The sequence below is a fragment of the Opisthorchis viverrini genome, assembly GCF_000715545.1.
Source record: "Opisthorchis viverrini unplaced genomic scaffold opera_v5_241, whole genome shotgun sequence".
Taxonomy (NCBI): Eukaryota; Metazoa; Platyhelminthes; class Trematoda; order Opisthorchiida; family Opisthorchiidae; genus Opisthorchis; species Opisthorchis viverrini.
In genome coordinates, this window is record NW_008751893.1 from 412224 (window position 1) to 424581 (window position 12358).

A 12358-nucleotide genomic window follows, 5' to 3' on the forward strand; every position below is an offset into this window, starting at 1 on the left:
TATATATAGACGAACCTTGTGGTTGTACGACAGTGAAGCGTCAGTGCCAGCACTGATGTTGCTGTCTTTGATGATGAGGATGAGGATGAGGAAGATGATGATGATGAAGGCGGATTCGATTCGGTTGGTCTGTCTGTTCTCCTCGGCACGCCTGTCCATCAAGGAATACCCCTCAAGTTTGTTAACTTAATAAGTTCTTTGTATGCTCTGACATACGTGCGAATTCGATTCGGTTGAGCGGTCTGTTCTCCTCGGCACGCCTGTCCATCAAGGAATACCCCTCAAGTTTGTTAACTTAATAAGTTCTTTGTATGCTCTGACTTCCATACGTGCGAGAGTGCACAGAGAGCTCTCCAAAAGCTTTCGTACTGAAGCGGTGCATATTTTCTCCATTCCTATTCAGTTCCTTGGTCGATGAGATAATGAGACGAACACGGTTGTTCAAATCGTTCACGTCTTTGAACTGAAGAAGAAGGCACAGATGTTTTTGAATGAACTGGCCAAAGTTATCCCTAATTTTGGTAAGCACTTCGCACCCACAGATTGTAAGTACATGTTACTGGTCATGCAGTCATTGAAGACGCCACTTACGATCCAGGGAGAGGCACTCGATGTTGTGGAGCGTTTCACGTATCTTCGAAGTTCTGTTAGTCTTGACTGTAGTGTGACAGATGAGTGCACGAATTTGCAATGCTCAGGTCGCTTTGCTAATTTGGGACACCTATTGCGTCAACGCGAGATATCCCTGAATCTAACAGGACATGTGTATCAAGCTACGGTACGGGCTATTTTTATATATGGCTGTGATACTTGGCTTGTTCGAGCAACGTAACTGAGACGTATTCATATGTTCGGCAAAAAAAATCGTTCAGCAGTAGCACCCTTTCAGCGCCTAACTGCCATACCACCAGAAGGAAGTACGAGGGCTGGGATAATGCCAGTTGCTCAAACTTAGACAGGGGAAGTCGAGAGGCAGAGGTCGGGTTCGAACCACAGACCTTCCAGTCTGCGCTCTAACCACTGAGCTATCTTGCCCCAGATGTTCGACAGTCGTTCTCAGAACCAAGGCTCATGTGGGTTGGTGTCGGCGAGTGTGTAACGAGGCAAGCTAGTTTTCGCTTGTGTGACCGAGACTTCCATGGAAGACGTCCAGCACCACAGGCTTCGTTGTTTTCTGCCTGCGGAGCCATAGGTTGCCAAAAAGAGTGCTGTTTTCTGTGCCCAGTTCAGAGTGGAAGGAAAGAAGTGATCAATTCTCGACCTGGCAGAGGGATGTGAAAGATATTACGAAACGTTTGGGTGCTGTCAGTGCTACTCGCCTTCCATGGTGAAGGCTGCGTGATTCTCACTGCGCCTGGTTGGAGACGCTGCAAGATATAACTACAAGTCGATGTCAGTGACGTTCTTGTTGCCAGTTTCTGTGAAGATTGCCTGAATGAGTGTCTGGAGATATAGCCCCCCCCCTCAGCATGATTGTAGTGAGCTAGCACTAAGTCTCTTCCCCGTTCACCTTTACTCTTTCCTTCAAAATAAGGCTTTCGGCAGCGAAGCATCAGTTTTGAACACTGATGTCGTGCTGTCGATGATGATAATGATAATAATGATTACCTACAGGACGACAGTGAGAGCAATCGTCTGGTTGTAATACTTTTCATCTCCAATCCGAAGATCTCAAAAGCCATCTGATATATGGTAACCTGTTTCTTCATAGTATAGCACAAGTTAAGTGGCCGCAACTTGTACATATTGAAACGTTTCGTAAGAGAGTGCTTGTTAAGCTGTCGGATTCTCTCGAGCAACAAACAAGGCTTATCAGGTCAAGGTGTCTTGGAATGTACTAATTATGATTAGGCATGATTTATCTACCCATTTTTTCCACTCCGGGCCCGTAGGACAGGCCACGACGTGGCAGTGCAACATGAAGACGACACCGTGGGGTGCGATCCACGTAATTTTTCTTCATGCATGGTCGGAAATCCAGAAGGACTGTGCAGCTAGCCCATCGCAGTGGCGGGCTTTCCGTCACTTAGTCCAACTGCCTAGCTAACGCTTTTCTGTCGTGTGCTGGGCGTGTGAGGTTCTCAAGGAACCATCCTGTTGATGTCGTCTTGCCCCGACGTTATACTCAGATGTGTTTATATCGGTGGGTTCGTTCTTGAACTTCTCTAGAGACCCTGTTCGCCCTTTGCTAGGATCCTCCTCCATGGTTATCTGGCAGTTGTGCACCAGCTTACAGTACTGACTCGTTGCTGTCTGTGATGATTATGATGGTGATGAGGGCTTTCGAGTAGTTTCAGAAACTTTGTGCGTAGTGTTCCTTCGATAAAGTAACAAACACTTTATGGCTGCACGGCAGTGAAGCATCAATGTTAGCACGGATGTTACTGTCTTAGGTGGTGATCGCGATCTTTGGTTTGCCGGTTGGTAACTGAAAAACTGACTGACAAGTTACTAACAGCAGTGATGGTATTAAGTGATTATAACACATATGTCTGAGAGGTTATTAGGTCTGTGTGCAAACGGATTTCACAACATGAAAGCATGACCGCGAAGCAGGTGTGTTCAGAATCTTAGCAAAACCAAGAACCCCTCTGTGTCCTCATCGGAACTCGTAGCACGACAGAAAAACAGCTTTACGCTTATGGGTCGGTGTGGACTCCGGAGACCACAACCAGGAAGTAATCCGATATTTTTCAGTCTTTCAGGCATCACAAACTCCTCTATAACCCATACAGATCGCAACTGTTCTCACTTTCACGCATGCTGGGAACCCTAGCCATGCCACATTCTGCTTACGGATAGAAACTGTTCTCGGTTCACTGTTACTCTACTCTTCCTCGAGCACAATCCTTTCCGTCAAGTACATCTTATATCTGTCCATTTAAACATCTTTTTATTTCAGCCCCGTTTCCATCACAGCGTGCAAACCCGCAACTCGTTCATGCCTCTCGGTGTATTGTTTGCTGTTACCTCGAACTAGGTCGATTCTGCCAGTGAAGGAATGAAGCAGCCCTCGATTTTCTGTTTATTCCCCTTGCTTTTTATCTCAGTTATCGGTGTGAACCGGGAAAATTTCAAAACCTGCCAGACGAGCTCGTAAGTTGTTATATAAATGGCTTCACACTTGTATCAGGTTTTGCAGCAGACAGCGTGATGTCGATCCAGAACATATACGATATTTCATTGAACCAGGGTCCCTACGAATAAGCGCGTTTGGTTTGACAGCCAATTTGTCAAGAAACCCTGGCACACAGTCTCTCTTTATCGACATATCCTACCTGGCCTTTTCAACTTTTCGCGTACTGATAGACGAGCCGGGTATTGAGCCAAAGAGGTACCGACTTCCACCGGGCGACTCCTTGCGTACCGAACCGAAAAAGTATACCATCGATGTCGTTCGCTCAGAGCAGTCAGCTTCGCTTTTTGGAATAGCGAACGACAAGGCGATAATATCTTTAAATCCCTTCAGAATCGATTTTTATGTGGATGAGGTGGTTGTTGCACAGTTCAACCACAGAAACCTTTTCAATTTTGAAAACAAATACGTCACGGATGCACGTCAGGATACTGAAACCGCAGAGCCACTTGATCGACAAGTCGAAGATCCTTCGATAAATTTGTCGGGGTCTTCTGAAGCCTATGAAGCACCGGATCATTCGGTAGAATCCCTCTCAGGGAAAAACAGTGAAATGGACATCGCAAAGGATAATGATGTTTTAGAACATGAAACTGCTAGCAGCTCTGAACAAACCGAAGCGCATGAGAATGAGCCGGAACCTACTGTAAACTCTCCAGCTGATCCGTTCCCTTGGTCAGAGGAATTTAAGGGACACCGTGATACCCGCCCGTTCGGGCCAATGTCTATTTCTATGGACATAGACTTTCCTGGTTTTTCCCGCGCCTACGGAATACCGGAGCACGCAGACAGTTTTGTCCTCAAATCCACGGAAGGTGGTGATCCTTATCGTCTGTACAATTTAGACGTCTTCGAATATGAATTAAATAACCCAATGGCGCTTTATGGATCAGTTCCCATCATGTGGACCCTGAATGAAAATCATACTGTGGGCATTTTTTGGCATAATCCATCTGAGACTTGGGTAGATGTGGCCTATTCTGATCGTCCTGCTGATAGTTTTCTGTCAAAGATTCCAAGGTTATTCACCAAATCTCCCGAAAAACACGTGAAAACACGTTGGTTGTCCGAAAGTGGTGTGCTAGACGCATTCGTCGTGCTAGGTCGAGACCCACACGCGGTTTCGCGGGCATTCGCTCACCTGATTGGTACCACTCCTCTTCCACCGTTGTTCGCTCTTGCTTATCATCAGAGTCGATGGAATTATAACGACGAAGCGGATGTTCTTTCTCTGGATCAACGGTTTGACGAAGTTGCAATACCATTGGATGTAGTTTGGCTAGATATTGAACACACGGATGGGAAACGTTACTTCACCTGGGATAACGTGAAATTTCCTAACCCTGAAGACATGGTAGATACACTGAATAAGAAGGGACGGAAACTGGTCACTGTCGTGGATCCTCATATTAAACAAGACTCGAATTGGCAACTGTATAAGTAAGTTTTCTTTATAATCCTTATACTTTTTGATGCTCAACCAATGCCCCTTTCAATGAATTAAGATTTGTGATTCGAGGTCCTAACCGAAAAGTTCAAGTCTTTATGCAGTATATTTAGTTGAAGAATAACATAAGCGAGAGATTGAGATGGTATTCCTTCGATTCGCCTGTTGGAAACAACGCTCAAGCTCTTTGCTGGCCAGCTGACACGTCCCAGCTGTCGTACTTTTTCGGGCCGTATGGATGCCTCAGCAGTTTTTCCCTACTCGATTTTCCAGTTCCGTTATAACCGGTTCAGAGGGGGCTCTCTTTTTAGCGGTGACTGTAAGGGCCTCTAAAATTGTTTACTCAGTGGATGCATTTCTTAGAATATGCCACTGTGGTATTAATCTAGGCTCATCATAATTCAATCACCGGGTGGGTAGGTAAACACTGGTCAGTCAGTCTGAAACTGACGCTGAATATCAAACACATCAGAATTCCAAACGAATGAAAACATTGTGATGTCCTTTCCCACAGAGACTAACGTGGCTTATGATGTATGACGTCTTCTCCTGCTGAACGAATCGTGTTAGCTCTAAAACCGGTTTGCTGCGTATTAATTGAGGGCGTCTACACATGACCGCATTTCTCATCAAACTGATGCGCCCTTTTTTCGCAACCTTAGGTTTCCCACATGGTCAGAGTGCTCGGTTTTCCTCTGCGAACCGGCTCTCGATTTACCAGCCAGAGTGCCTTGTTTGATTTCATGTCCACCTTGATGGTGTGCCACATAATTCGACTGAATTCTTAGCCCATTTAGTGAGCCGCAGGACGAACGCACCCGTTTGGCTGAACTCTGCGGAATCTAACCATATCTTTATTACTAACCTTTCACGGATCTGAACAACAGCACAGTTCGCTCTTTTACTTATCCACTCCCTTTACGAACGGTCCGAAATCATTTCGTTTTGTTGAGCGGTCTTTCCAGGGAGGTGTCTCATCAGAAAAACCTGAGAACCAAACGAACTTACAACTTTGGAAAACACGTTTCTGTTATTACGCTTTCCATGATCACTTTTTGTCATAGATATTGCATAGTAATCACCCTTGTTGTGGTTCATTGAATGTCCGTATTATCCATGTGGCAACCTTCTTCAAAGCATAGTTTACTTAGCGGTTTGTCCATTCCAGACTTTTCAGTCAAACTCCTCAACTCCCTACCAGTTTCATGTCTTCATTCCTGTTGAAAACATTTCCGGAAGCAAACGAACGCAAAAAAATAGTATAGCGCTCATTCAAGTAATTCTCTGTGACTCCAATTGGATTTTTTGAAAATCTTGTTGTTTGGTAGTTGAATTTTTTCCATTCCTCTTCGTCCTTATTTCTTAAACAACATGTGTACAGAATAATAGGACTGGAGCGGACGTCCGAGTTGAAGAAAGACATCCATATAGGACTTCAATCTGTATCATGGGAGTGGTAATCCACGATCACCCCTACCTAGGCAAGGAAATTCTACCCAGGAACCTGTTGTCTCCTTGGTCCTGCTCCTTGCATCCTGTGCGCATTTGAGCGGTTGCAGGTCGCTCTAATTGCGAACACTATGGTGCGAACTTCGACTAAAGAAGCCTACATGTCTAATCATTCACCGGTTGCACAAAGCATTGAGGTCAAACTTCCCGCGGTCCTCCAGCGTAAAAATATTTATGTCAAACGACCGTGTAGCATAGCTAGATGCATTCGTTGCTTTACAAGTCTGGTTATCCCGGTTCACTGTCTTGAGATTTGAACCATTTTGCTTAACAACTTAGTGAGTGCTTTGTGGCAACGACAAATGTTCTACGGATGGTAGGATATAACTAGTGTGATTTGTCTGAATGCGAGATGGTGAGATTCAGGAGGCGAAATTTTTTCCTTCATCCGGGCATATCAAACTGTACAATAAGTCATGACTACGAAGGTGTGGGAAAACGAGGAATTATGAGAGCAGTCTCCAGTGAATCATAGTACAGATATTTTATTTTTGCACTCAACGCCCCTCCACACATTTGAGCAGCGGCATTGACCAAGGTTTTTCGATTATTCGAACTCAATTCAACCCAGTATTTAGTGGCTGCATGGTTAATTTGTGCGGTGCAATGTGTAGGTTTGCTTCTGTATTTCAATTGTACGGCCTTAAATTTAGTCGGTAACTTCGTAACTGTGCTTCACATCCAGTCTGCTATGGATCCTATAGGGAATTCTGTATAACGCCAGACTTCATAATTTGCTTTTTCAATCGATCCTCATGTAATGTTTTTATTTCCATGTTCTGTGTTTTTGGAGTTACGGCGCTTCAGTGATAAGAATTCTGACCGAAACCCGGTTCGGAACACCCAGTTTAAGTGTATGGTGGCCGGCCGCCAGATTCACATGACCTTAATTTCACGGTTATCTGTATTGACAAAGTTTTTTGCCTAGCCAGTAGATCGAATAAGGCGCTCATACAAACAGGTATTTTGCTCTTCTGTACATACCGGAGATCCGTATATATTTTTTGGTGTTGCGACTGCTTTCCTAGTTGACCTCAGTGCTGTACTCACAAGACTTATTCGTTCAGATCATCTGCACACATACCGGCCGGCACGGTTCAAAATGTTACATATAAGCAGATGTTTCTTTAAGACATTCGAGTGCGCAAATCAATAGTAAACTCTCGCCAATCAGCCGAAAGAAGGCAATTGATTCGATTTTTGTTGTTTTCCAATCGATAATTGTATTTGTCAACATTTTGTGTGCGTGGGTATATTACACTACCATTTAAGTGCCATCCGTTATATTGATACTTTTGCCTACTGGTGTCTACAGGTTTTGCAAAGTGACCTTCCATTTTAACCATATACCGTCTTTTCTGTGCTCTCTGGTACTCAGACCACTGTTACTAGTCTATACACACCAGGCTAGCTGGGTTTTTCTCGGCTTCGAGATCGATTTGTTATGTACTTCATACAAACACCACCATTTCTCTGACTCTTATACGGCAAATAAACGAAAGTGGCCAGTGTGATGATGCTTCAAGGTATGTGCGCGTCCTTGTTAAGATCGATAATAGAATAAAACGTAGATGTGCATGGTATGACTGATATGACAGATTCCCTAAAACTGCACAGGGCGATCTTAGCCCAACAAAAGTAGTCGTTCCGATGGTGTGAGGATACCGAACTACTTCGGGAAGTTGACCCTCAAATGCATAAACAGATTACTTAAAAGTTATTGTTCCGCCCTAATGAATCACGAGCAAATCGCTCAATGAATGTGACACTTAAAATGGAACAGAATATGCTTCTTGAAAAGAGTATCAACTATGTGATGAGAGCCATCTTTCCTTAAAACACTTCTCGGTCAAACAATATAAACCATGAGAAGAGATGGTTCAATTGGTGTTACATTGCTTGAAGTCAGGGTTTTTATGCTGGATTTCGGGAACCCATCCTTGAGTTTATCTGAAGTTTATTCCATTTACAGAACAACGCAGAATTATTGAAACCCGAGTTTTCCTTTTCTCGGATAAGTTGGGAAAAGGGTTTAATCCCAAGTCAAACTGGCTAGTCTCTATAACATCTGCATCACATGTGTCCACCTGGTATACAACTCAGATCTGCACGTTTTTGTAGCCCGTTTCGGACCCTACGCGGCTGATTAGTATTGCCAAATGCCTGCACTCAATAATGTTTACTTACATATATACTCTAATGAGCCAATGTGCCTGGCAGGACAATACATATGGACGGAACGAAAAAAATAAGGCAAACTTGGAAATGGAGGAAGAGTTTGTGGATGGGTTTATGACAGCAAAAAAGGTTATAAACGTTCGCTTTCGAGTGCGATTCTTCCAGGTCATTTCTGTCAACGTTTCGAGCACAATCATTATCTTTCGGGCCCTACCTGGCTTGTCTGCACAGTCTAACAGAGTAGTCAGGCTTGGAGGACCTTCGTTTTTCGGTGACGTGGTCTTTTCTCCATTTTATGCGGTTCTAAAAGGACAGTGTGCTGTCTGAGATCCTTCGAGTTGCCATCTTCTGTACATACCCTAATCACTGAGGTTGATGATGGTCAACTGTGTCTACCACTCCGCCGTCATTACGTCCGGACAAGACGCATCGTCGCACGTCGGCTTTATCCGTCTGCTATTGCCAGCAGGCGCGCAAGACTTTTTGTGATGATCGAGCGCGGTGAGTGGTGTGATGTCTTCCGCTCAAATAAAGTGTTTCAGGCTTATATGGAGGTGCGTTATAACTTCAGTGCCTGTTCGGGAGGGCCGACACCGTAGGTGCTGGAAATTCTTGAAGGCTATCCTAGCCTTGGTAGTTAGATCTCGTCTCCAGGTATTTGACTCTCAGCTACTTGGAGCTGTTAACAAATTCAGTTGCTTTATCGGCAATGGAACGTAATTGCACGTTCAGACTAGTCCTGAAAAAACTACACTCATTTGGCAAAAAAACCTTGTCGTAACAGCTCAATTCCGATATCCGACACTCAGGGATGCTCTACCACCTGTCAGCACCAGACCGTCCGTGCAGTCTTGTTTCTTCTGTCTTAAGGAAACGAGTGTGATTTGTTTTGGTGGGTTTTGTCCGAAACAGATGGTGGAGGTTGAACGGTATTCTCCTTCGGTGAGCTTTTGTTTCGACTTGATACGCCTGAGATGTTTGAAGATGGCAATACAACACGCCCCACTCTCAGAACAAAGGAACGGAACTGATGACTACAGTGCAGCGTTGAAGTTCCAGGGGGTGCCACCCAAGACAGCCTCCGGAAATGTAGAATGTCGTCCGGCCCTAACTTTCATTGCATTGTGAGAAATCAGTCGCTTCCAGAAGGGGTTCCAAAGGGCAGAAAATTATACTCTGTTCGTATGTCATCCGGTGCTCAAGCATCGGCTTTGGCTTCTCAAACCTGTATTCGAAAACCGTTCAGTTTGATGTGTTTGATGGGCTTCAAGAAAGGCGAAACCAGACTTATCATCGATCCTATGAGTAGTGGTGAAATTGCTAGATTAACTTCGTTTAGTGTTCATTCCAACAGTGTGAAAAATACCGCCAAAGTTGTGTTCTCCAGGAGAAAGCGCGATTTTCGTCATCCTCTTTGGGAAGAGGGGAATAGCATAAGCCTAAATTTACTCGTCGGCACTGACGCAAAGATTGTAGTGTCTGCCGCACCGCTACAACACTATCTTTCAGCGTTCCGGACTCTTCTCTACGTAACTTGGTTTAGTCGATGGTGTAGCATCTTAATAGTTCCGCGCTTGCAATACCCATTATCAAGTCTTTGACTTCACCGCTACAACACTATCTTTCAGCGTTCCGGACTCTTCTCTACGTAACTTGGTTTAGTCGATGGTGTAGCATCGTAATAGTTCCGCGCTTGCAATACCATTATCAAGCTCTTTGACTTTGTTAATGGTAGTAATGATTGAAATAAAACAATAATTATTTCCGCGCCCACTCCATAGTGATCATGAGTGACATACAAAACTCGTTCGCAACGGCAACCGTCACACAGAATCTTGTTAATGCACTAGTTATTCACACGTAAGGCAACTTCTGAAGCATTCGCTTTAGCCAAAATACTAACTTCCAGTTCACTGTTGTAAAGTTTTGAAAAAATCTGAACCGCCAAGTTTTTGAACTAAGTACGGAATTTATCGGAAAGGCTTTTTGCTCATCTCTTCACAAGTCGGAGCACTCCATCGGTGAGATATTTTAATATATTGTCTCCGCTTTGGGGCAGTAGCGTATTGGTTTATAATAAGCCGTTTGGTTTGGAGATGTTCGTTGATAAGAACAGTTGGGTTCCAATCAGTGAAATGACTATACGGTACCGGAATTCTTATCGTTATACCGCTGTAATGCATCATTTATAACACGTGCAGCAGTTGTGTTTATTCACTTCTAATTCCTTGTATATCACAACAGCTCTGCCGCTGGAAACAACTATTATATTAAGTCACGTGAGGGCTCTGATTATGTCGGTTGGTGCTGGCCTGGTTCAAGTGCTTGGCCCGACTTCACCAGTCCTGTTGTTCGGCGATGGTGGTCAGAGCTGTTTCTTACTTATGGCCCGATTCGTGTAAACACGATGTTCACGTGGAATGACATGGGAGAACCATCCATATTCAACGGTCCGGAAATAACGATGCATAAGGTAACTCTGATCGACACTATCGTAGTCTTTTAATTTAGACCCACTTGTTGATTGCTCATATCTATACGTGGACGTCGGTTTGTCAGAGCATGCGTTTCAGGTATTTGATCTAGGTTTGCGCATTGTACGTCTTATAATCGAATAATGAGACTTCCGGGGCTTGAATATTGCCATCACACTTGTTTCCTGTTCTCTACAGAAGGAAACACCTTTTGGTCAAGCACCTGTGATTCACTCTTCACGCATTTGAGAATAAGAATGTTACTGCATCTAAATCGAATTAATCCAACATCTACGTGGTTGGTATGACACTCTCATGATGTTTACCTCACTCAGAAATACGTGCGACAGAATCATTCTAGCAATATCTTAACGGTTTAGTGACTTGAAGAGTAGTAGTTCTCAGAAACTATGTTTTATATCCTCCATTTTTTCAGATGAAGATTAGCAGCCGATTTCAAAAGACTCGAATTCGGGTCTTTCCAAACAGAATTCGCATCTGTTAGTTGGACCAACAGAATGACGCCCATACTGTATCGAAGTAAAAAGCAGTTACAAGATCACCTCGAGTAACTGTATCGTCATCTCATATCACGTCCAGGTTTCAGGTGGTGTTGCGTTCATTCCGACCATAGGTCGTGGTTTATTCGGTTTATTCTTCGAAAGTTGTTTCCACATTGCTGGAAACTTTGTTTGCCGAGGCCGATAGATTTGAAGATGTAGTGGTCATCAAGACCAAGACACAAATTCCCCGCGATTAAAACAAAGGCAGCGAAGAAGCCTGTTTCCTATGATTGTTCGTCTGGACCAGTACATCACAGACTTATACGAAGCTTGACATTAATCAGGTGGATGATTAGATAAATTCACGGTGACGAATGTAAAAAGAGAAGGGAAATATAACACAGGTTAATGAGTCATGGGGTAAATCGATGACGTCATAGTCTAACTACGCCATGGATAACAGAATAGCTGGTAAGCCTGCAGAAGTTTCTAAACACAGCTCTGGGTTACACAGTCGAATTCCGATGACCTCTGCAGTCGACGGCAGTCTCAATCCCACGACTCGGAGCGCCTCCAAAGCATTAACACACTGTAAGATTCGGACTATTATCAGTCGTAGAGACGATCGGAGTTCGACTGTGTGACTTGGTGCTCGTTCAAAAGAGAATTTTGCTGGCCCATTAACTATGTGTTGAATGTCACCGTCATTCTGAGCATTGACAGCAACAGTAGCTCGGAACGCTGATGGATCAATACCGTAAAACCTTGTAAATACCATTCAATGAGGAGATGAATGAGAGGGTCAGCTGTCGGTATATCCCAAACACAACCTCCTTATCACTTACTTTAGTCCTAATGGTGTCAACTCTGCCAACGGCATGTGTTCTCTCCTTAGATCTAGCAAGATATGCCTCATTGGACAAGGCGGTATTGTGGAGATACTATGCTCCAATAACCATGGAGCAACAACAGTTGGAGTGATGGTGTACTACGGAGTGTTGCATTGCTATTTGGGTGACGAATGCGCCCGTGATTCCCACCAAAGCAGATATCAAGTCTGTGGCCTTACGTTTGTCAGTCCTGTACAGGAATATATATATATATATATATA

The 12358-nt window shown here is 44.1% G+C and overlaps 1 protein-coding gene across 1 annotated transcript in view; it reads left to right on the forward strand.

Moving 5' to 3' along the window:
• The window catches only part of T265_08783 (hypothetical protein), a gene marked incomplete at both ends in the record, with an annotated part of 32678 nt that overhangs the window by 12396 nt on the left and 7924 nt on the right, over positions 1–12358 (forward strand). Inside the window, 3 exons of the mRNA XM_009174683.1 lie at positions 2981–3096; positions 3134–4576; positions 10515–10743. Of these exons, the coding sequence (XP_009172947.1) occupies positions 2981–3096; positions 3134–4576; positions 10515–10743 (1788 nt within the window). The remainder of the gene's footprint in view (positions 1–2980; positions 3097–3133; positions 4577–10514; positions 10744–12358) is intronic.